Source organism: Cyanistes caeruleus, chromosome 24, assembly GCF_971803275.1.
Source record: "Cyanistes caeruleus chromosome 24, bCyaCae1.hap1.1, whole genome shotgun sequence".
In the NCBI taxonomy this organism is placed as follows: domain Eukaryota; kingdom Metazoa; phylum Chordata; class Aves; order Passeriformes; family Paridae; genus Cyanistes; species Cyanistes caeruleus.
In genome coordinates, this window is record NC_141724.1 from 2667379 (window position 1) to 2691239 (window position 23861).

Here is a 23861-nt window from a genome sequence, read left to right on the forward strand (position 1 = left end):
CGCTGGGATGAGCTCCAGGCCCGGGGATAAAGCCCCAAGGATGGGCAGATTCCACCTCCAACCCTCGGGAAGCCTCAGGGGAGAAGCCCTGAGCTTCCCTGCGGCTGGAAAAGGTTTGCCCAAGCCCTGTGGTTTATCCAAGCGGGAATCTGAGGCTGTGAGGTGAGTCACCATACCCAAATGACCCCTAAACCCTGAAGTGGGGCTGCTCAGCCTGGGAAAACTGCCCTGGGAATATCAGGAATTGCAGGGTGTGGCTGAAGGGGACGGGGAACACCCTGGGTGGGGGGAGGTTGGGTGACCCCGCTCTTTCCCAGGATCCAGAGCTGTTCCTTGGATGTTCTTTATCACCAGAGCTCATTCCCAGATGTGCTCACGGCTCTGTCACTTCCCGGGGGAAGGACACAGAGTGCTCCGAGCTTCGTGTCAAAATATTGACACAGGCTGAGTGTGCTGGGACCGAGATTTAGCAGGCGTGGACATCGGGGAAGGACGTTCCTCCTCCTCCTCCTCCCTCTGGAATGGGAATTTTCTGCTGGAAACAGGGTGGTGGTGGCAGGAGGGGACGGGCTCTGCTGGTCCCCTTTGCTCCCTGCAGGATCTGCCCAGGCCAAGGCAGATCCATCAGGATGCAATGGAGGAGAAAGGGAAACTCGGGGGGATTTCTGAGCTTCTGAAGATTCCAAGCATCGTTCCATGCCCAAAAACTTGGATGGGAGCGGCCAGCAGGTCTGCAGGCACCTGAAACACGGCTGCTCCTGCCCATTCCCAGAACACCAGCAGCAGGAATTTCCATTCGCTGGAAAGGGTGTGTGTGGTTTTTTTGCCTTTGTTTTCTGGAAAGCTCCAGAGAAAAAGCCTTTACCTGGGTGATAAGGACAGCATTTTGCTTTTTATCAGACGTCCCGTGTTTGGTCTCGCTATGGGAGGCGCTGAGCTGGGTGAGGAGGGAAATCAGGGTGGATGTGGTGACCAAAGCGAGGGAGGGAGCAGGGAGCGAGGGCAGGAGGAAGGAGCTGGGCACGGATCTGCCCATTCCCAGCCTGTCCTGGCCCCGGAGCTGCCACCGAGCCACCGCCACCGCCAGGGACATGTGGGGGCTGCTGCTGACCCTGCTGTGCCTCCCACTCGGGGAGGGAACGCTCAGGTGGGTCTGGGGTGAGGATGGGGTGAGGATGAGGGGTCTGGAGGCAGGGTGAGGGGTCTGGGGATGAGGATGGGGGGTCTGGGGTGAGGATGAGGGGTCTGGGGTGAGGATGATGATGAGGGGTCTGGGTAGGATGATGATGAGGGGTCTGGAGGCAGGATGAGGGGTCTGGAGGTGAGGATGATGATGAGGGGTCTGGGGTGAGGATGAGGAGTCTGGAGGTGAGGATGAGGGATCTGGAGGCAGGCTGAGGGGTCTGGGCAGGATGATGATGAGGGGTCTGGGCAGGATGATGATGATGAGGGGTCTGGGGTGAGGATGAGGGGTCTGGAGGCAGGCTGAGGGGTCTGGAGGCGAGGATGAGGGTGAGGATGAGGGCTCTGCCTGGAGGGGGGCTCAGCCCCAGCACGGGGTGCCCAGCTGGATCTCTGTGCCCCACAGGATCACCCTGAGGAAGGGCAGGTCCGTGCGGGAGGTGATGAGAGAGAAGGGGCTGCCCGAGGGGTTCCTGAGCGACCTGCGAGGGGACCCGGGGAGGAAATACCAGCTCGGAGGGGCCGTGGCTTATGAACCTCTGCTGAACCACCTGGATGTGAGAGCTGGAGCTTTTCCTTTCCCCTCTGGGCTGGCTTGGCTTTCTGGGGAGCCCTTCTTGGCTTTCCTGGCTGCTGGGGGGGCTCAGCTCCCTCCCACTGCCCAGTTCAGGGCTTTGGGAAGGGTTTTTTGGGGGGGTTTAGGCTGGCCCCGTGGGCTGGATGGTGCTGGGAGGGCAGGAGGCGTCAGCTGGAGTTGAGACAGGGAAATCCCTTCTCCAGAAAAGCAGAATTGATGTTTCCAGGGTGGATCCACACCATTCCTGACCCTGCCCAGGGCAAATCATTGTCCCTTTTTGTGCTTTGGTGCCCTGCAGGCCCACGAGCACCGCTTTGGGGTTCAGAAACCTCACTCAAAGAAGCAGGCAGGAGCAGAAACCCACCCCAGCTCTCGTTCACAGACCTTCTACTTCGGGGAGATCGGCATTGGGACCCCTCCCCAAAATTTCCTGGTGATCTTCGACACCGGCTCTGCCAACCTGTGGGTGCCCTCCACCTACTGCCAGAGCCCAGCCTGTGGTGAGCACCCCTGGGGACACCCCTGGCAGCTGGGACAGGGCCACCCAGGGGGGTTTGGGGCCACCAACCCAGTGGGACTGGATTTATGCCCCATTCCCTGTGATGCCTGTCTCTGTGGGGCCGGGGCTGTGACCTGGGGGCTGTCACCTTCTGTCCCTGCAGAGGATCATGCCAGCTTCAACCACAGCCTGTCCTCCACCTTCCTGGGCACCGGCGCCAGCTACACCCTGAGCTATGGCTTTGGGGACCTGTCCGTGGTGTTGGGATGTGACACTGTGACAGTGAGTGAGCCCTGAGGGCATGGCCACAGGGAAAAACAAATCCAACCGGCTTAAAAACTCAATTTGCTTAAAAATTCAGGCTGCTTAAAACCTTTTTTTAAGGAAAAAAAAACCCAAAAACTTTCTTTTTTTTAGCTTAAAAGAGCAAAATATCCCACCTGGAACAGGCCTGAAGTGGGGTAAAAATTTAAAGTGCCTCTTTATTCTGGGGGTTGGTTCCTGATTCATTTAAGGTGTGTCAGAATTCACTCCGAGATTGGGATCTGCAAACAAACCCATTCCCAGCCCTCTGGGCTTTCCAGCCCTGCTCAAGGGATAAGGGAAGGATTTCTGTGGCCACAAGGATTTGCTTTGTGTCCATCCAAGCTTTGTGCTTCCAGGACAAAAAGGAACGCTCTGTTTGAGGCTTGCAGGTGGAGAAAACGCCATTTTCAGCTGATTTAAGAGGCAAACCTGGGTTTGTGGGTGTTTTATTTCTGTAGAACAAAAAGGATGAGGGGACAGAGCTGCGAGTCAGGCTGCTCCTGACCCCAGCAGCGATGGGCTCAGCCTCTCCCAGGGCAGATTCATCTTTGGGACCAATTCCTGACATCTCCCAGCACCCTCCCTCTCCCTGCAGATCCAGAACATCACCCTCAGCAACCAGGAATTTGGCCTGAGCCTGGATGAGCCCAGCAGACCCTTCTACTACCTGGATTTCGATGGGATTTTGGGCCTGGCTTACCCGGGCGTTGCTATCCCTGGTTTCCCCACATTGCTGCAGAATTTGCTGTGGCAGGAGCAGCTCAGCAAACCCATCTTCAGCTTCTACTTCTCCCGGTGAGAGCCCCAGGATCCATCCTTCCCTCCATCCGCACCTTCTCCGTGCTCCTCAGCTTTCTGTGGGGCAGAAATTCCAATGTTGGGGCTGATTTTATTAAGATTTTGGGCTGATTTCAGATTTTGGGACTGATTTTGTGTCGTTCCAGCAATCCTGACATATAATTACGGTGGGGAAGTCATTGTGGAGCAGAAATTCACATTTGGGGCTGATTTTATTCAGATTTTGGGGCTGATTTTGTGTCTTTCCAGCAACCCAACATACAATTACGGTGGGGAAGTCATCCTGGGGGGGGTTGACCCCCATCTCTTCTCCGGGGAGGTTTTATGGGCTCCAGTGATCCAGGAATTGTACTGGAAGATCAACATCGAGGGGTGAGCGCTGCGCCACGGCTCAGAGCGGCTTTGGGAAAGCTTTGGGAAGGTTTCCCAAGCCTTTTCCTGCTGCTTTTCCAGGTTCTCCGTGGGGATGGAGGTCACTGGCTGGTGCAGCCGAGGTTGTCACGGGATTGTGGACACGGGGACCTTCCTGCTCACCGTCCCAGGTCCCCTCCTGCCAGCCCTGCTGCAGGCTCTGGGTGCCCAGGAGAGCGACTATGGGGTAGGTGGGGCAGGGTGGGGATGGTGCTGAGATCCCAGTGTTCCCAAAAGAGCAAAATATCCCACCTGGAACAGCCCTGCAGTGAGGGAAAAATGAAAAATGTGGTTCTGGCTCCATCAAGAACAGGCCTGCAGTGGGGGAAAAATGAAATAATTTGGTAAATGTGGGTCTGGCACTATCAGAACAGCCCTGGAACAGCCCTGCAGTGGGGGAAAAATGAAATAATTTGGTAAATGTGGGTCTGGCACCATCAGGAGTAGCCCTGCAATGGGGGAAAAATGAAATAATTTGGTAAATGTGGGTCTGGCACTATCAGGAACAGCCCTGGAACAGCCCTGCAGTGGGGGAAAAATGAAATAATTTGGTAAATGTGGATCTGGCACAATCAGGAGTAGCCCTGCAGTGGGGGAAAAATGAAATAATTTGGTAAATGTGGGTCTGGCACCATCAGGGCTGTGCTGACCCTTAGGGAGCGTGGCTGTGGTGACCACTGGCCAAAGGCCAGTGCCAGTCCAGGGTGTCCTGATCCCTCCCTGCCTCTCCTGCAGTTCCTCGTTGACTGCAGCACCATCCCAGAAATGCCCACCCTGTACTTTGCCATCGCTGGAGCCTGGATCCCGCTGCCTCCCGCTGTTTATGTCCTGCAGGTAGGTGGGATTTCCCCGTCCCAGCAGGAATCTGCAGTTCTGCCCAGCAGAAAATCAGAGTTTCCTTCCATTTCCCAGAGCTTCTGCTGCTCGCCTGTGGCTGTGGGGAGGGAATTGGTTTGGGAACTGTGCTGGAACTGGCTTTTTTTTCCTCCCCAGGATGATGGGATTTGCACTGTGGGGGTGGAGAGCACCTATGTGTCCTCTGCCGGTGGCCAGCCCCTCTGGATCCTCGGGAATCTCTTCCTCAGGCAGTATTATTCCATCTTCGACGTGGCCAACAACAGGGTGGGCTTTGCCACGGCATCCTAGGGATGCTGAGCACCATCCACAGGGGGTTTTATCCCTGGAATAACCTTCTCCTCCCTCAGATCCGGGTGTGGTGATGAGCAGTGAATAAAGGACTGTGGATCCAACCTGTGCTCGAGGTTTCCAGGCGCTCCTTGAGTTTCTCGATTGAGGCAATGACAAATTTGGGGTCTTTTTAAAATGATTTTTCATGGCACCCAGATCCCTGCTGGAGCTGGCTGGGAGACTGGGATGAGTGGGAGAATTTCAGGCTGAGCCCTTGCTGGAGGCTTCAGGAACCAGTTTGGAGCAGGAGCAGCTGTGTGTGAACAGCTCCAGGTTCCTTGGTTTGGTTTTTGTTTCCAAGGGGGACTTGCCCACGTGTATTTGCAAATAAATGAGGGATTAAATCAGGAATTAAAGCAAAGATGCTCAGGTTGAGGAAAACACCCTGGGTTTGTTCTCCAGGGGAAAAACTCATGGCTGCAGCCTCCAAAGAGGGAGAGGAGGAGGGATTTGAGGTGTGGGTGGCCCCGAGAGGAGCAGGGTCAGAGGGATTGGGGTGGTGATCTTGAGGTCCAGTGTGGGTGATGCTCAGGTGATCCCATTGCCCATGGCACATGACCACCTCAAAAATCCGCTGTTTCCAGTGTGATCCCCGTGTGATCCCTGTGTGATCCCTGTGTGATCCCGGTGTGATCCCGGTGTGATCCCTGTGTGATCCCTGTGTGATCCCTGTGTGATCCCGGTGTGATCTCGGTGTGATCCCTGTGTGATCGCTGTGTGAGGGGATGCAGGATCCCTGTGTGATCCCTGTGTGATCCCAGTGTGATCCCGGTGTGATCCCGGTGTGAGGAACTGCAGGATCCCTGTGTGATCCCCGTGTGATCCCTGTGTGATCCCAGTGTGATCCCCGTGTGATCCTGGTGTGATCCCTGTGTGATCCCGGTGTGATCGCTGTGTGAGGGGATGCAGGATCTCTGTGTGATCCCTGTGTGATCCCAGTGTGATCCCGGTGTGATCCCAGTGTGATCCTGGTGTGATCCCGGTGTGATCCCTGTGTGAGGGGATGCAGGATCTCTGTGTGATCCCTGTGTGATCCCGGTGTGATCCCTGTGTGATCCCCGTGTGATCCCTGTGTGATCCCCGTGTGATCCCTGTGTGATCCCGGTGTGATCCCGGTGTGATCCCTGTGTGATCCCTGTGTGATCCCTGTGTGATCCCGGTGTGATCTCGGTGTGATCCCTGTGTGATCGCTGTGTGAGGGGATGCAGGATCCCTGTGTGATCCCTGTGTGATCCCAGTGTGATCCCGGTGTGATCCCGGTGTGAGGAACTGCAGGATCCCTGTGTGATCCCCGTGTGATCCCTGTGTGATCCCAGTGTGATCCCCGTGTGATCCTGGTGTGATCCCTGTGTGATCCCGGTGTGATCGCTGTGTGAGGGGATGCAGGATCTCTGTGTGATCCCTGTGTGATCCCAGTGTGATCCCGGTGTGATCCCAGTGTGATCCTGGTGTGATCCCGGTGTGATCCCTGTGTGAGGGGATGCAGGATCTCTGTGTGATCCCTGTGTGATCCCGGTGTGATCCCTGTGTGATCCCCGTGTGATCCCTGTGTGATCCCGGTGTGATCCCGGTGTGAGGGGATGCAGGATCTCTGTGTGATCCCGGTGTGATCCTGGTGTGATCCTGGTGTGATCCCTGTGTGAGGAACTGCAGGATCCCTGTGTGATCCCCGTGTGATCCCTGTGTGATCCCCGTGTGATCCCTGTGTGATCCCGGTGTGATCCTGGTGTGATCCCAGTGTGATCCCGGTGTGATCCCTGTGTGATCCCCGTGTGATCCCGGTGTGATCCCTGTGTGATCCCGGTGTGAGGAACTGCAGGATCCCTGTGTGATCCCTGTGTGATCCCGGTGTGATCCCGGGGTGATCCCGGGGTGATCCCAGTGTGATCCCGGTGTGAGGGGATGCAGGATCCCTGTGTGATCCCGGTGTGATCCCGGTGTGATCCCTGTGTGATCCTGGTGTGATCCTGGTGTGATCCCGGTGTGATCGCTGTGTGAGGGGATGCAGGATCTCTGTGTGATCCCTGTGTGATCCCGGTGTGATCCCCGTGTGATCCCGGTGTGATCCCAGTGTGATCCCAGTGTGATCCCCGTGTGATCCCTGTGGGATCCCTGTGTGATCGCTGTGTGAGGGGATGCAGGCTCCTGCTGCAGGGAGCTCCATGATCCCCCCGTGCTCCTGAAGGAAAGGGATGCATGATCCTGGTTCACGGGACTGCACAAGCCAAACACAGCGCTACCTGCACCTCCCACCCCACCCCTCCTCTCCCGACCCGTTTTTGGGGTGGAAACACCCGCTTTAGGGGAAAAAAAAAACATTTTTGGGGAGGCCCCCCCCACCTTCAGGGAAGGCAAGCGCCGAGAGCAAACTCCCGCCGTGGCCCGGGCGGGGACTACAAGTCCCGGCAGGCGCGGCCTCAGCTCCCGGCGTGCCCGGGGCCGGCAGAGCGGAGCGAGGGCAGCGGAACGGGCCGCGCCGGGCCGGGCGGGCGCTGCTGCCGCCCTCCCTCGGCACGGGGCCGAGCCGGGCCGAGCCGAGCCCAACCGGGCCGGACTGCGCTGAGCCGAGCCCAGGAGCCCGAGCCAACCGTGCCGAGCGCGGCCGAACCGAGCCGAACTGAGCCGAACCGAGCCGAGGAGCCGAACCGAGCCGAACCGAGCCGAGGAGCCGAACCGAGCCGAGGACGAGCAGAACCGAGTGGAGCCGAACTGAGCCGAGGAGCCCGCCCGAGCGCAGCCGAACCGATCCGAGCGGGGCCGGGCCGAGCCGGGCCGAGCGCAGCCGAGAGAGGCCGAACAGACCCGAACCGACCCGAGCAGAGCTGAACAGAGCCGAGGAGCCGAACCGAGCCGGGCCGAGCGCAGCCGAGCGAGGCCGAACAGAGCCGAGAGCAGCCGAGCGTAGCCGAACCACTTCGTTTTCTCGCCGTTCCCCAGGGGTGAGTGCAGGGGTGAGGGGTCCCGGGGGTCCCTGGTGAGGGGGGGGCTCAGCAGCCGCACAGCGGGGCCCCCTCGGCTGGGAGCCCCCTTTATGGGGGTGCTATGGGGGTGTTGGGGTGCTCCCTCCCCTCCTGCGCCATCCCGGGGCGCTTTGAGCTCGTAGTTGCTTTTTTTCCCCTTATTTTGCTGTAAATAATACGCTCCCCCTCGCTCCCGGCAGCGGGCCCCGGGAGGCTCGGGCCCGGCTGCTCCTGGTGCTGCGGGGGTTTTAGGGGGTCTCCGGCAGCTCATCCCGATGTCCCCACCCCAAAACCGGCGGTCCCGGGGGCTGCCAGACCCCCCGGCAGCCCGGGGGGACCTGCCCGGGTCGCCTCTCCCATCGGGAACCCCCCGGAACACGGTGCTCCACGCGTGGGGAAACTGAGGCACGGATGCTCCAGGACACCCGGGGGTGTCTCGGGCACTCCCCGGCTTGGGGGACACAAAGCGGGACCCCCTTTTTGGGGTCGGAGAAGATGGGAGAAGTTGGGATGCCTCGTGTCGCACGGCTTTTAGGGGGTCACCAAGAGGACACACAGCGTGTGTCCCCCCCTCCCCGGGGAAATTTGGGGAGGGGGGGGCATAGAGAGGGCTACCCCGAGACTCCAGCCGCCGATTAATTACATTCATGAATTAATTGCGAGGCAGGAAAGGATTACGCAGCCCCCAGAGCTTCGGGCAGTCAGATGATGGGGGAGATTTCCTTTAAAAAAAAAAAAAAAAAAACACACCCAAAAAAAAACCCCAACAAAAACTAGAAACACGAAGAAAATCTGGTGGTTATTGTGCTCTTGTAAGATAAATAAATAAGCCGGTGCGAGTCCGGGGAAAGCAGGGCCCGTTTCCAGGAATCCCGGCGCTCCTGCGTGTTCCCGGCCCTTGGGGCACTGGAGGGAGTTGGTGTTTTTTATATAACAGAGTCCGGCAGGCAGCGAAGGGAGGGTTTGGGGGGTTATTTTTTCTCTACCCCCACCCCTTCTCTGTACTTCCCTGCCGTGTTTGCTTGGCTTCATGCACGGCTGCTCCGGCCGGAGCTGGGAATGGGGCTGGTTTCTCCCAGCCTGCGCTCGCTCACCTGCTGCAGGAGGGATCCGGCTGGGAAAACCGCGCTGGAGAGCGGTGGGAATTTGGGATTGGGGTGGCTGGAGTTGGGAAACAACCCAGATTCGGGTGGGGATGGTCAGGCCAGCACGTGGAGGGGAGCCCGGTGTTTTCCGAGGGATGCTGGGTTTGCTTCCTGAGGGATTCTGGGTTCGCCTCCCGAGGGATGCTGGCCCGGCGTGTTTTCCAGGGGATGCTGGCCTTGCCTGCCCGCCCTTATCAGGAGGAAACTGCGCCGGGGTGGAGCTGGCTGCAGCGGGGCCATCCAGCATCCGGGTGTTTGGGATGGAGCCGTGATTCCAGCCAGGGATTTTATTGCTTTTTCCACGCTTCACGGCACCGACTTTGCAGCACGTGTGTGTTCCTGGTCCGCCCTGCCCTGCGTTCCCTGTTTCCCTGGAAGTGCTGCTGGGAATGGGAAGATCCCCTTGGGATGATGTGGTGGGTCAGCAGAGCAGAGGGGACATTCCCAGGGCTGAGGGTGGGGTGGTTTGAGCACAACAAACAGGGAAATGGGGCTGGGGGGGCCACGCTGGGGATGTTCCTCTCCAAAAATCCACAGTGCTGAGGGTAAAAACATCCTCTGGCTCCTCCCATGGAGTGTTGGAATGGGGAGCTGGGAGTCTGATGTGCTGGGATCTCATCCCTGGATTGCTCCTTTCCTGGGGCACAGTCAGGGATGGAGCTGCCACATCCCTGTTCCCTCTGTGGGGACAAAAATTCCCATCTGGAGGTTTTGGGGTGGTTTTAGAGGGCACCTCAAGCCGGACTCACCCCAAGGGAGCTGTTTTGTAACTGCCCTGTGCGGGGTTATCCCATATCCCGGACAAAGAGGAAGCGGACAGGGGGAAGCAGCGGTGTCCTGGGCGTGGGGCAGTGCCACCACACGTCCCTGTGGTGGCCCTGCTGCTGTGGCTGTTCCGTGACAACTTCCCAGAGCCCCTGTTGGCTGTCAGCAATCCCAGGAGGATCCCAGGGAGCCGGCGCTGGGTGTTTGACAACCCCATAAAAGAGCAGGGGGTGCTCGGAGGTGCCAGCTGCGCTGTCACCGCCCCGTGGTGGCCTTCCCGTGGTGGCATCACCTCCATGAGCTTTTCCAAGCTGTGTGATCCCAGCATGGAGGCAGCCAGGATCACAGGGGTGATTCTGTGGTCATTGTCACCGGCGCTGTGACACTTGGAAGGGTGGCAGTGGCGATCTCTCCCTGGCCACACAGGGATTATGCGCTCATCCTTTTTTTTCCTCTCGCTGGCACGTCCAGAAAGAGCCCCAGTGGCTCTTCCCTAATCCATTCCAAGTTTGTGTCCCTCCTGCTGGCACTTGGCTTGTGGTTGGAGCGGGTTTTCCCTGCGGATTTGCCTGCACAGAGGCCCCTGACGTGGAATTCCCAGGAATGTGGGAATCCTGTGCTCCAGGATGAGCTCCGGGTGCTGCTCCTCGCCTTCCCGGGAGGCTGAGAACACCGGGGATGGGGGATGCTCCATCTCTGGAGGCGCAGGGGAAGTTCTGGGGGGTGTTTTGGGGAGGTGAGTGCTGCAGAGCCGGAGCAGGAGCGTTGGGATGGGCACCGTGGGATGATTTGCTGGCTGGGATCACCTGGGAAGGGCTCAAGGTCTCCCAGTGCCCCACGGTCCCTACAGGTTGTGCCACCTTATCTTTAAAGCCTCTTCTAGGAATTGCCCCTGGGGTTTTGTCACCTTTCCTCCGAGCGCGTTGGGCTTCAAACAAACTCCCCACACCCCGAGCTCTGCCTCGCTCCCCTCCTTTGGTTAAATGGCTGCAAATTCCGGATAAACCTGAAACTCCCAGTGTGGGGACTCCGGGGGAGTTCTCGGAGCCTCAGGGACACGCGAGGGCAGCAGCGCTGGCTCCTGCCCAGGCCGTGCCCTCGGGATTTTGGGGTGACCGCACGGGGTGGGAATATTTTGGAGGAAATGAGGAGAGGGCTGCATCCACCTGGCACACACGGGGAGCGTTTCCCTGCTCCCACACTGCTGCCAGGGCAGGAGGGAGCTGAGTTGCCAGCGGGTTTGGCTGAGCATTTTGGGGAAACGGGGCAGGCCGAGGAGAAATCCCAGCCTGGTGGGAAGAAACCTCTGGGCTCCTGCACGGGTCCAACCGGCGCAACGTGCCCGGGAGAGGCGGCACCGTGCCAGGCCAGGGGCTGGGCTGGCAGCGGGGGCTCCCGAGAGACCAGTTTGACCTTCACGGAGCAGGAAAGTGCCGGGCTGAGCCTGGCAGAAAGGAGGGCACAGCACAAAGCTCTCCTGAGCGGGTAAGCGGCGCTGGCCGGGCACAGGAGGTGCTGCCGGGGGGGATGGCGAGCCCTGGGCTGGTTTGGGAGGACAAGGCAGGGGATGTCCCCAATTTGTTTATTCCTGGGGCTGCCGGCCCTGGTTACACGAGCTCTGCCTGCACCGAGCCTCCCGGCTGGGTGCTGGGGGCTGGACACGGCGTATTTATAAATATTACCTCCTTCCAGCAGCATGGAGCTGGGAGGGAGGAGGGATGGAGGCGGCACTGGGAGTGCCTCTGGCACTGCCAAGGGGGGCAGGGGGTGGCCCTGTCACCTTGTGCTGGTAGCAGGTGGCACCGTGAGCTTGGGGTGCCTGCAGCTCCAGGTTTTGCTGAGCATCGCCACTTTTTGGGATGGTTCCTCCCCATTTCTTGGGATGGCTTCTCCCCATTTCTTGGGATGGTTTCTCCCCACTTCTTGGGATGGCCTCTCCACACTTCTTGGGATGGTTTCTCCACACTTTTTGGGATGGTTCCTCCCCACTTTTTGGGATAGTTTCTCCCCACTTTCTGGGATGGCCTGGCCTCTCCCCACTTCTTGGGATGGTTTCTCTGCACTTTCTAGGATGGTTTCTAGAATTTTGGAGTGGGTGGTGGTGCTGTCCCAGCCCCCTGGAGCAGTGTCTGCCTGGCTGGATCCCGGTGCTGTCCTGCCAGTTCCCCTGATTGCTCATTTATGCGGTTATTTCAAAAAGCCAACACCCAAATCGCCCGGAGTGACCCCGAGCCGGGGTTTTCCTTCGGGGCTGCGCTCCCAGCTCACTCCTTTCCCGGGGATGTGGAGCAGGACCTGGAGCCTGCCCGTCCCCTCCAAGGTCACCGCGGTCCCCTCCTGTGCCCTGATTACTCACCGTGCCCGGGGTGGTGGCTGAGCCCACCCTCCTGCCTGTTCACACTTTTATTTTTAATTGCTGCTGGCGGGGGGAGGCCGTGGAGGGGGCAGGGGCTGTGAATTCCCAGCCCGGTCAGTCGGACAGTGATGTTTCAATCAGGGCTCTGCAGCTCCTGCCCAGCTTTGGGGGGTCCCGGGGGTCCCCCTGCCTCTCCCCACACACAAACCTGGCCTGGAGGTGCCAAGCTGGGTGATGATCCACAGCCATCCCTCAGCTGGGTGGGTTTTTTTGGGCTTGAAAGAGAGGATTTTTGGGTTGAGCAAGGTTGTGTGTGTGTGTATTATTAACCCCTTAATGGCTGTCACGCCCAGCTGGGCTCTCCTGGCCATTCCAAGGGATTTTTTTCTGGACCCTGTTAATTCAGTGACAAAGGACACGCAGCCCTGTGTGGCATCAGGACCTGATGCTTCTCCCTCCACTGCTTTCCTGAGCCCTCCTGGGTGGGCCAGGCTTCCCTGAGCCCTCCTGGGTGGGCCAGGCTTACCTGGGTGTTTGGGGTTAATGTTTTTCCTGTGCCGGATCCCTCAGCCTTTTCCAGGCGGTGTTTAACGTGGGGCAGGGAAAACATTTGGCCTCTGACCCAGCGCCTGTTAACAACGTCCCGCTCCACGTTGCTGAGATGCCGGGGCTAAAAACAGTCCTGGTGACTCAGTCCCTCGCTGCTGCTGTCAACTGACCCCGGCATGGCTCTGCCAAACCCCTCCTTTGCCTGCTCCTTCTCCCTCTCAGGAGCGCGGGAAGGAGCCTCTGGATGGGGCTGGGATGGTTCCCACTGATCCCAGGAGCTCTGCCCCACACAGCTCCTGGCTGGGGCTGGGATGGTTCCAGATCATCCCAGGAGCTCTGCCCCACACAGCTCCTGGCTGGGGCTGGGATGGTTCCAGATCATCCCAGGAGCTCTGCCCCACACAGCTCCTGGATGGGGCTGGGATGGTTCCAGATCATCCCAGGAGCTCTGCCCCACACAGCTCCTGGCTGGGGCTGGGATGGTTCCCAGTGAGCCCAGGAGCTCTGCCCCACACAGCTCCTGGCTGGGGCTGGGATGGTTCCCAGTGAGCCCAGGAGCTCTGCCCCACACAGCTCCTGGATGGGGCTGGGATGGTTCCAGATCATCCCAGGAGCTCTGCCCCACACAGCTCCTGGCTGGGGCTGGGATGGTTCCCAGTGAGCCCAGGAGCTCTGCCCCACACAGCTCCTGGCTGGGGCTGGGATGGTTCCCAGTGAGCCCAGGAGCTCTGCCGCACACAGCTCCTGGTTGGGGCTGGGATGGTTCCAGATCATCCCAGGAGCTCTGCCCCACACAGCACATGGATGGGGCTGGGATGGTTCCATGTGGGTGGATGGGGAGGGCGTTGCTGCTCTCTGGGGTTGGAAATGGGGTTTTCCTCCTGTTTTCCCACCCGTCCTCATCCCAGAGGCTGGATGGGATCTCTGCAGCCTCTGGTCCGAGCTCGTGGCCAGTGCTGGCTCAGGGTTTCCAGGGATGGCCCTACTGCCAGGTTTACCTGTTTGTGGGGAGGAATCCTTTCCTGAGCCCCCTGTCCCTGCAGCTCCTTCCTGGAGCTGCCCACCCCGAACATTCCCAGGGAGAGGAAGGATTCTCGCTGAGCCTGGCACAGGGGGTCCCCATCAGGGCATAAATCACCCCCATGCTGGCCTTGCCAAGGGTGGGTCGGTGCCCCAAGGGGTGGCCACAGGGTCCAGCTGCATTCCTGGCCTGGAGGGAGCACAGGGATGTGGTGCAGAGCAGCCTTGGGGTGTCCCTGGCACTGTCACTCAGGTGTCCTGGTGGCACTGCCACACCAGGGACCAGCTGGGAGTGCTGGGGGCACCCCAGGTGCTGCTGGGCTGTGGGGTCACAGTGGTTGGGGACCTTAAAGCTCACTCCATGGGCAGGAACACCTTCCCACGGTCCCCGGCTGCTCCAGCCTGGCCTTGGACACTTCCAGGGATCCAGGGGCAGCCACAGCTTCTCTGGGAATTCCATCCCTGCTCCCCCCCACCCTCACCGGGAACAGTTCCTTCCCAATATCCCATCTGTCCCTTCCCTCTGGCAGTGGGAGTCCATTCCCCCTTGTCCTCGCTCTCCTGACCCTTTTCTTTCTCCATCTTTCTTATCACCTCCCTAAATTTTATCTTTTCCAGCCTCTTTTCCACCTGTAATCCGGGTGCTTGCTCTGCACCTGCTCAGGCACACGGAGGGTGGGGGATCCCTGTGTGCCACATCCCCTGGAGTCACCAGGGACAGCTTTTGCCCCTCTGCATTTACAGAGGTGTCCCTGCAGCCCCCACGGGACACACCCAGCCCTGTCTCCTGTGCCTGGTGACAGCGGCCACATCAATTTTTCCATGTTTTTTCTCAGCCCAGTTGCTCACCCCAGTGACAAAAACAAGCAGTTTTGGAGGGGTTTTTTTGCAACTTCCCCCCCTGCACCCCGTGTGGCTGCTGCAAATGAGGAACACGGGGCTGGCCCGGAGCAAGGGGAGCTGTGACCTGCTGGCCCTGGCACCTGCAGGGTCCCCCAGCCCCTCTGCCCCGCACCCAGGGAAGCCCAGCCTCGTTGTCCCCTGTCCCCACCCAGCAGGGTGACAGCAGAGCCCGTCCCCAGGCTGGGGGTGGCTTTGTGGGTGCGTGGGGAGGCGACAGCTCGGTGACATCGGAGCAAACCTTGGGCTTGGGGCTGCCTGGACCCAGCTGTGCCTGCCTGGGCTGGGGTCCCTCGTGCTCCCTCCCGTGTCCCTCCCCACCTGCCGCTGTTTGAAAATGAAAAACGAGGAAGGAAGGAAGGAAGGGAAGGCTGGGCCGGCGGGTGGCGAGCAGCAAAGCTGTTTTCACTTCTTTCTTCTCCTTTTCCTTTTGGCTGCCCCTCAGTTCCCAGAGCAGCGTGGGGTTTGGGTGGGTGGATGGTCCCTGCCCTGTCCCCCCACCTTTCCCCGGGGGTCCCCGCTCCTGCCCGGAGCTGCTGATGGATTTTTCCGCTCATAAACGGCCACGATCGACCGGGAAATAAAGCACAGGAAGGAGTGGGGCCTCGTGCAGTGAGTTTGGGGGTTCTCAGCTCGGCAGGGCATCGCTCCCCGTGCTCAGAGGGGTGGCAGGAGGTGTGTGGCACTCGCAGGGGGTGCTGTGGCCCTGCCACCCTGGGCCACTTCCCCTGGGAGGGGAACGAGATCCCCCCTTGGCTAAACTGGGAAATGCCTCCGGGCATTTCTCACCCACACCTGAACCTGGGGACACTGTTGTGGCTCTTCCAGGTGTTGTGTCCCTTCAGGTGGCACTGGCCAGCTCAGGCAGTGGCTCTGTCACCAGCCTGGCCCCCGGCGTTGCGGGGCAGCGCCCGATGTCCCTCCAGCACGTCCCAGCGGTTGCTGAGCAGCCGCCCCTGTTGTCACCACCAGCTGTCACCGCAGGGCTGAGGGACAGCTCGGGCTTGTGGCAAGTCCTGGGGGGGACCAGAGAGGCTGGAGCAGTTCTGGGGATCCTCCAGCTGGAGCCACCCCTGAGTGCCATCCCGGGACGTGGGGTTCTTGCTGAAATAACACCCCCAGAGGGAAGGCGAGGAAGGGCCAGAAATAGCCGTGCTGCTGAGTGGCAGCGGAGATATTTGGAAGGGAGATGCATTCCCTGGCTCTGGCTGGGGGGTGCTGCTGGAGCACAACTCCATGCCCCGTGTCCTGTGTTCCTCCAGACAGGAAAAGCCCAGTAGGGCTGTGGAGAGGGGCTGGGATCATCCAGATCTGCCCTCCCTTTCAGCCCCCCCATCCCCTTCCCAGCTCCTCCATCTCCCACTGCAGGCCTGCCAGCACTGCTGTGCCTCCCTGTGCGCCAGGATGAGCCTGGGAAACCTCTCCTGGTTTTTCTATCTCCTCACCCTTGCTCCCTCCCCATGCCTCTCTCCTGCCTCTCCAGCTTTTTAAAAGGGTTCCCAGATGCCCTCAAGGGGAAAAAAGCTGGAGAACTGATTCTTGTGGGTGTTGCAGCCTCCAGGGACAAGGCTGACTTGGGTTTTCCCAGTAGGGACCAGTCTGGGGCTCCCACTGCTGCTGGCACGGTTCTGGCTCAGTGGGAGAAGCACTGGGTGCCCTCCCAGGAATACCAGGATGGAGCTGCCATTCCATGTGCTCTTCTGGCTGTCCCCGTGGCTCAGGGGAGGGTGGGACGTGGGCCCCGGGTCCCCATCCTGTCCTGCTGCCGCCCTCCTGCCGGGGCTGACTCAGAGCGAAAGCAGAAGCTGCTCAGCATTTTGGGGGGTGGGGGGAAGCCAAGCAGAACCAAAGGTGTTATTTTAACCCTGACCTAATTTCCCCCCTCTCCTCACCAAGCCAAACCCTGGCCACCCTTCCTCATCCTCATCTTCTGCAAATCTTCTCGGGCCCTTTTGATTCTCCCAGCCCCGTTTTCCATAAGGGGGCAGCTGGGGGGGTCCTGCAGCCAGGCTGGGGGGTCGGCAGGGCTCGGGGGGTGCTGTGCTGTGCTGTGGGTGGCTGTGCCTCGGCACCCTTCCCGTGACACCCACGAGTGCCAGCCCTTCCTGAGAAAAGCCCCTCGCCCTTCCCTTCATGTTTGGGGTTGTACATCCCCTGTGGGTATCAGCCACGGGTTTCCCCCTTAATTCCGCCTTGTTCCATCCTCTGGGGGCTCTCGCTGGGGTCTTTCCCAGAGTTCTGCTCTTTCTCATCCCAACTCTCCCTGTCCCGTGTCCTCCTCCAAGGCTGCTCACACATCCCCGTTAACGGAGCTCCTGTCCCCAGCTCTGGGCTCCCATCCCCCTTCGGACAGGCCACCATGGCTAATTAATTCCCTTCCCCTCGCTGCTCAATAGCTGCTCTTGAGCTGTGTAATCGCGCTGCCGTCCGCGCTGCCTTGATTTAATTTCCCCTCCGGGTAACGCGTGGCACCGGCTCTGGGTGGCTGCCACCGCCGTGGCCCCTCCATCTCTGCATTTAAACAGCAAAACCCTCCAGATCTGCCTGGTTTCCCCTCCTGCCTGTTCCCCTCGCAGCTTTTCCATCGCCCCCCATGCTCTGCTCCCTTGGGATGCTGCGCTCCGGACCCCTCTAGGGCACCTCCCGCATCCCCGAGCCCCGCGTGGGAAAGCTCCCCGTGCCCCGGCATCCTTCACCCTCCTCGGGCCGCTGTCCCCTTTGTCCGGGGGAACAAGGGCCGGTCTGTGCCGGGCGGGGGCCGCTGCGGTCCCCCCCGTCCCCTCGCTCGCGTGCCGGCCCCGCACAGAGCTCGCCTTGTTCGCCCCGCGCCGGAGCCGGGCTTTGGCACGGCCGGGCCGGGGGGTTCAACCTGCCCCCGGCTCCTGGCACCCGCCGGCCTTTTCTTCCTGCTCTGGCCTCGCTTTCTCTTTCCCTTTCGCTGCCGGGCTCGCTCTGGGTTCTGCCGTGCCTGCGCTGTTTGGGAAGTGGCTCCGGGGTGAGTGCACAACGTGGGGTTCCGGCTGCTCCTTCGGGGTTCCCTTCCTGCCAGACCCTAATTCCTCCCTCTCCTTGTCAATGCCAGCTCTGGCCACCCTTCCCCTTGGTCATCCTCGGCAGTTCCCCTTCTCCGGAGCTCCCTGGGCTTGCTTTTCACTTCTCAGCCCTGTTTTCTGTAAGGAGGCAGCCGGGGGGGCTCTCACAGCCAGGCTGGGTGGTGGGACCACGTCCTGCTCTGTGACAGGAGGGCAGAGCCATCGAGCCAGCCCTGGGATGATCCTCCAGGATCAGTCACCAGCCGGTGCGGACGCTCTGGGATGTCACCCTCTGCCTCAGTTTCCCGCTGTGCGAGGCTGTCGGTGACGCTCCGTGTCCTCCTGCCAGGGTGACCTCTGTGCCAGGTGGGCTCGTGGCTCCCAGCCCCGTGTGCCACCATGGCGTCCCGCATCGGGCTGCGGATGGAGCTGATGAAGCAGCAGGCGCAGCAGGAAGCGGAGCGGGAGCGGGTGCAGCAGCAGATGATGATGAGCTACATGCAGCAGCAGCGCATGCCCGTGGCCTCCAGCCCCGCCATCAACACCCCCGTCCACTTCCAGTCCCCGCCGCCCGTGCCCGGAGAGGTCCTCAAGGTACCGTGGTGTCCCCCCTGCCCGGCTCTGGGACAGCCCACAGGGTCCCTGATGGGTTTTTTCCCCACAGGTCCAGTCCTACCTGGAGAACCCCACCACCTACCACCTGCAGAAGTCTCGGGATAAGAAGGTCCAGGCTTATCTCTCCGAAACCTACGGGAACAAGTTCGCCGCCCACGTCAGCCCCGCCAGCCACTCCCCCAAGCCACCCCCGGCCGCGTCCCCCGGCGTCCGGCCCGGCCATGTCCTGTCCTCCTCGGCGGGCAACAGCGCTCCCAACAGCCCCATGGCCATGCTCAACATCGGCTCCAACCCCGAGCGGGAGGTGAGGAGGTGTCACCGGGCTGCTGGGGACACGCAGGGTGCTGGGAAGGGCAGAGGAGCCCATGGGCATCGGGTCCTTTTCCCTTTCAGTTCGATGAGGTCATCGATGACATCATGCGCCTGGATGACGTTTTGGGCTACATGAACCCTGAAGTCCACATGCCCAACACGGTGAGTGAGGGGTGACAGGAAGGGGCCACAGCTGGGGGTCCCACAGCCCTGTCCTCGCAGGTACACAGGTGGCACAGAGGGGACCTCCTGCCACGTCCCCACAGCGGTGCCATGGTGGCATCCCAAGCCAGCCTTGTCCCCAGAGACAGCAACACCCACAAGCATGAGTTCTCCAGCTGTTTTCCCCCTTGAGGACAGCTGGGAACCCTTTTAAAAAGCTGGAGAGGCGGGAGAGAGGCATGGGAAGGGAGCAAGGGTGGGGAGATGGGAGAGCCAGGAGAGGTTTCCCTTCCAGGAGCTTCCCCAGAGCAGCAGTGTCCCCCGGCTCAGATCCGTGTGGCAGCTCCCAGTGGGATTCATCCTGCCCTATTTAAGATGTTTGCCATGGGAGGGGATCAGCTGTGCCCTTTGAAGTCCTGTTTTCTTTTCTACTCTGGTGAAAGCTGCTTTAAGGAGATGGGAAGACAATTCCATGTGCCCAGGCTGTGCACTCCCATCCCAGCTGGGCGTGATCCCGGTCCCCAGCCCTGCACAGAGCTAACCCATCTGTCCCTCTGCTCTCCAGCTGCCCATGTCCAGCAGTCACATGAATGTCTACAGTGGGGACCCACAGGTGACGGCGTCACTCGTTGGTGTCACCAGCAGCTCCTGCCCCGCCGACCTCACCCAGAAGAGAGAGCTCACAGGTATGGCCCCAGAGCCAGTGACAGAAGTGGGGCTGCCCTGTCCCCGTGGGGTACAGGGGCTCCAGTGCCAGCCCGGGATGCTCGTGGGGTCAGGTGCAGCCTTGTCCCCTCTGGGTGACACCGGGGGTCTCTTGCAGATGCTGAGAGCAGAGCCCTGGCCAAGGAGCGCCAGAAGAAGGACAATCACAACCTGAGTGAGTTCAGCTCTGCCTTTCCCTCCCCTGAGCCCACAGCCTTTCCCCATCACTCTTCATCCTCATTCCCACTGAGCTGGGTCCTCCTTTCCAGGAAGGGCCCCCTGAGCCCCTCTTTCCCAAATGGGGTACAGAAGACACCCCGTTGTCCTTCTGGGGGGGGAGATCAGACCTGCTGGGGCAGGGATGGAGCAGGGTTGGCTCCTGAGGTTCCTCATCCTGAGCTCCCCAATTCCAGAGGGCCTGTCTGGGGCACGACAGAGGGTTGTGGGACATGAGGGACATGAAGGACGTGTGGGAGAGGACACAGAGCCTTTCCTGCTCTTGCTGCCTCCTCACTTGCACCCCTCTCCTGTCACCCGCAGTCGAGAGGCGGCGAAGGTTCAACATCAACGACCGCATCAAGGAGCTGGGAATGCTGATCCCCAAAGCCAACGACCTGTACGTACCCATGGCTCCCGCAGCACTGGGAGCACTGGGGTCACCGGGAGGAGGTGAGGGGCCACACTGCTGGCACCCAGGTCCATCTCTTTTTCCCTCCTGGGTGACAGGGACGTGCGCTGGAACAAAGGGACAATCCTGAAGGCGTCCGTGGATTACATCAAGAGGATGCAGAAGGACCTGCAGAGGTCCCGGGACCTGGAGAATCACTCGCGGCGCCTGGAGATGACGAACAAGCAGCTGCTGCTCCGCATCCAGGTGAGCTTCCCTGGGCTCTTCCCTGCCTCTGCTCCACCCCAGCCCCACCAGCCCCTCGCTCCTGCCCCGCTGAGGCCTTGGCCAGGGTGTCTCCTGCCTTTTTTTGGCTGGGAAGTCACCAGGAGCAGAGCCTTGAGGCAAACCTGAAGTCTGAGGCTCACTGCAGCCTGCTGAGGATTGCCATGGATCTTCCAGGGGCTCCTTCCCTGGGAGCTGCTCAGTCCCTGCCACCTCCATAAATGTCCCTGTGCCGTGTCCCCGGGTGTGACACCCCCACCAAAGCCCCGCTGTATCCCCTTGGCAGGAGCTGGAGATGCAGGCACGCGTCCACGGGCTGCCCACCTCCTCGCCCTCGGGGGTCAACGTGGCCGAGCTGGCTCAGCAGGTGGTCAAGCAAGAAGCCAGCGGGGACGAGGGGACCCTGGAGCCACTGCTGCCACCCCCAGACCCCGAATCGCAGGCGCAGCCGGCGCTGCCCGCGCCGCCCCAGTCTCCCTATCACCAGCTGGACTTCACCCACAGCCTGAGCTTCGACGACGGCTCCCAGGGCTTCCCGGACAGCCTGGAGCCCGGGCACAGCGCTTCCTTCCCATCCCTATCCAAGAAGGAGCTGGACTTGATGCTGATGCAGGACACCATGCTGCCCCTTGCCTCTGACCCCTTGTTCTCGGCCATGTCCCCGGAGGCCTCCAAGGCCAGCAGTCGCCGGAGCAGCTTCAGCATGGAGGACGCAGACATGCTGTGATGGGGAGCTGCTGGGGCAGGGGCTGCAGCCCCAGCTTTGGGTGGGCGAGTCCCAGGACGCTCCTGGCAGGAGGAGCCCGTCCCACCGTGCACTTGAATCTTCCCAGGAGTACCTTTCTCTATGCAACGGGGCTGGGGTCGGGTGCCGCAGTGTCTTTCGCAGCTTCTTTTTGCCGGGAGTGGGAATGGACCTTCCTGGCTTTGCCGTGGCGTTGGCCTGACTGCAGATTCCACAGCCTGGGAGTGAGATCTCAGCTGCTTTGCCTTTCAGCAGGACCCTCCCGGCCTCACCCCCTTCCCTGGGGTGATGCCTCGGAGCCTTGAGGCCTGAGAGCAGAGGGACGGTGCCACGAGCTTTGTGTCCAGTTTGGTGTCTCCTCGCCTTGCTTTGGGATCCTTCACCTCCACCGAGTCTTCCCCAGCCCCTGGACACTTCCCAGTCCATCCAGTTCCTCCTTCCTGGGAGCACCCGCTGCCTCTGGGCTCACAGGAGGGTGTCAAGGTGTTAATTAGTGTGTGTTCATTAACAGGGCACCCGGTTGTCTGCAGGTGGGTGTTGAAGGCATCCAGAACATGTGGGATTGGGGGTTTGATGCTCCAGCGACCCCCTGTTGTCACCCCCACCTTGTGGGGCAGCACCCACCACCCCAAAACCCCTGGGCAAGGCTGCCAGGTGACCCTGAGCCCCCTGGAGATGTCTGTGCCCTGTGCCACCGAGCCCCAGGAGGATAAAAGGGTTTTTGGGGGATACTTCTTGCAAGTCCTGCCGGGCTGTGACCAGGGATTGGTTTGTGCCAGCTGCCAAACCTGAGCTGCTGCTCCCAGCTTGGAATTCGGGGGTTGTTGCTCTTCCCAGTGTCACCAGTTTGTTCCCCAGCTCTGCACTGGGGAGCTGCTTTGGGCTCCTCAGACTCCCCGATCCAGCTGGAGGCTGGGAGGGAGCTGGGAAGGGCAGGGGGATCACAGGGAAAATCCTCCGTGGATTTATCAAGGGAGGGGAGGGAAGCTGGAGAGGAGAGGAGACCCCTTGGCCATTGTCCCCCTGGGCTGTGGGTGCCCCTGTGGGGCTGGGGGTCACTCTGTGCCCCCCATCCTGCTCCTGGATGTCCTGGGAGGGGCTGGATTTGGGATTGGAGGTGGGGGACAGCCCTGGAGAGGGGCCTGAGGGACGTGAGGGTGCGGGGAAGTGTGGAAGGTGGGGAGGAAGAGGGAGGAGGAGTTGGAGCAGGAGCTGAGGGACACTGGGTGAGCAGAGAGGAGCTCCAGGTGCTCACCTGGAGAAGAGAAGGATCCAGGAGACCCCCGAAGGGGCTCTGAGCTGGAGGCTGGGGGTGTTCACAGGAGGCCTTGGCACCCTTTCCGTGCTGCCATCAGTGCCTGCAAAGAGAATTGTCCCCTCCAGGGCCACCCCGGGCCGTGCTGGGGACCTGTGGGAGTGCGAGAACCTCAGATCTGTGCTCTCCTGAGGGGCTCCAAGGCAGGAGCACAAAATCCCACGGGAAATTGGGATTTTTGTGGCTTTAGGGTGCCCTTGGGCACTGCTCAGCACGAGATGTCTCCCCTGGCTGTGAGTAAACAGTTGTGGATTATAATTACAATATTTTTTTTTTTAATCTTTTTGGGAGTTTCGTTTGTTTTTCTTTTTTTTTTTTTTTTTAATGCACTGTGCTCTGATTAAAAAATTTTACTACTGTTTTATAAATAAATGTATAAAAGAATGAACTGGAATGGAAGAAAAATCATTAAAAATATATTTATTTACAACATCCTGGAGCGTGGCAGCTTCTTCTTTGTCCTGGAGGCTGGATCAGCATCACCTCAGGGTTCTGCAAAATCCTTCTGGGTGCTGGGACCTCTGGTTTTGGGGACTTTCCTGCACAGTGCAAGGGGAAAAAATCTACTTTTAAAATGTCCTGCTGAGCTTGTGCCTGGCAAAATTTATCCCAAGCCACGTCTGCAGCCCCTCAGCCACGTGCCAGGTTCCCACTCCCTTCAGTGCTGGTGTTAAACACACACAGGAGGGGGAAAAAAGCAAGAAAATCCACCTTAAATTAGACTTCCCAGGCTGGAAAATCACAGGGGCTTATCTTGGAAACTTTATTAAAAGGAGAAAGGGCGGAAAAAAGAGCGAGAAGAGGCTGAAGGTGAGGAGGGGGAAGAGAAGGAGCGAGTGGTTCCAGACACTTTAGAGAGAAAAAAAAATTAAAAAATAAAAAATAAAAAAAAAACCCCTGATTTGATTTATCAGGGGAGTGTGAACACTAAATAGAGAACAACGCCTGAAGTGTGAATTATTTCCTATATTAACACAGAGAAAAACTGATAGCCTTTTCATGTCAGGAGAATAGCACACGGGGAGGGAGGGGAGCCAATGACATTGTTCCAGCCCGGGCTTTGCTCACTCTTTATCAGGCTGAGATCAAAATTTATTCCCAGGATGAGGCCTGAGGCCCGGCTGAGGCCCTAGAGATTTTTAAGGGCCTAATTAAGAAAACAGGATGAAAATGGCGAAATAAGAGGGCAATTTACTTCTTGCAGAATAGGGAGATCAAATCAACTTATGAGCAATTAATGTGCACAAGGAGAGAATAAAGGGATGCCGGGATATGGAAGAGGGGCCTCATTTTAATGACATGCTCTGGTGTTGGCATAGAGGATTACTCTGAAGGTCAGATGGAGATTGAAACGACCTTGCAGATTCTTAACCCTCCTTCCAATTAACAGAACCAACTCAGAAATGCAAAAGACCCCGGCTCGGAGC

The 23861-nt window shown here is 59.7% G+C and overlaps 2 protein-coding genes across 2 annotated transcripts; both read left to right on the forward strand.

Annotated features, from left to right (window-relative positions):
• The first annotated feature begins 533 nt into the window (after window positions 1–533).
• On the forward strand, window positions 534–5023 carry LOC111939668 (pepsin B). Its single transcript, XM_023941987.2, has 9 exons — window positions 534–1147; window positions 1589–1739; window positions 2142–2259; window positions 2422–2540; window positions 3160–3359; window positions 3612–3734; window positions 3816–3960; window positions 4509–4607; window positions 4767–5023. Exons 1-9 carry the CDS (start codon window positions 1092–1094, stop codon window positions 4917–4919), a joined length of 1164 nt encoding a protein of 387 aa, XP_023797755.2. The 5' UTR covers window positions 534–1091; the 3' UTR covers window positions 4920–5023.
• A 2383-nt stretch (window positions 5024–7406) lies between these two features.
• TFEB (transcription factor EB) lies at window positions 7407–22866 on the forward strand. Its single transcript, XM_086861790.1, has 9 exons — window positions 7407–7900; window positions 18038–18282; window positions 18353–18607; window positions 18697–18777; window positions 19343–19463; window positions 19601–19657; window positions 20023–20098; window positions 20209–20356; window positions 20661–22866. The coding sequence occupies exons 2-9, from the start codon at window positions 18088–18090 to the stop codon at window positions 21099–21101; spliced, it is 1374 nt and encodes a 457-aa protein (XP_086717916.1). The 5' UTR covers window positions 7407–7900; window positions 18038–18087; the 3' UTR covers window positions 21102–22866.
• The last annotated feature ends 995 nt before the right edge of the window (window positions 22867–23861 follow it).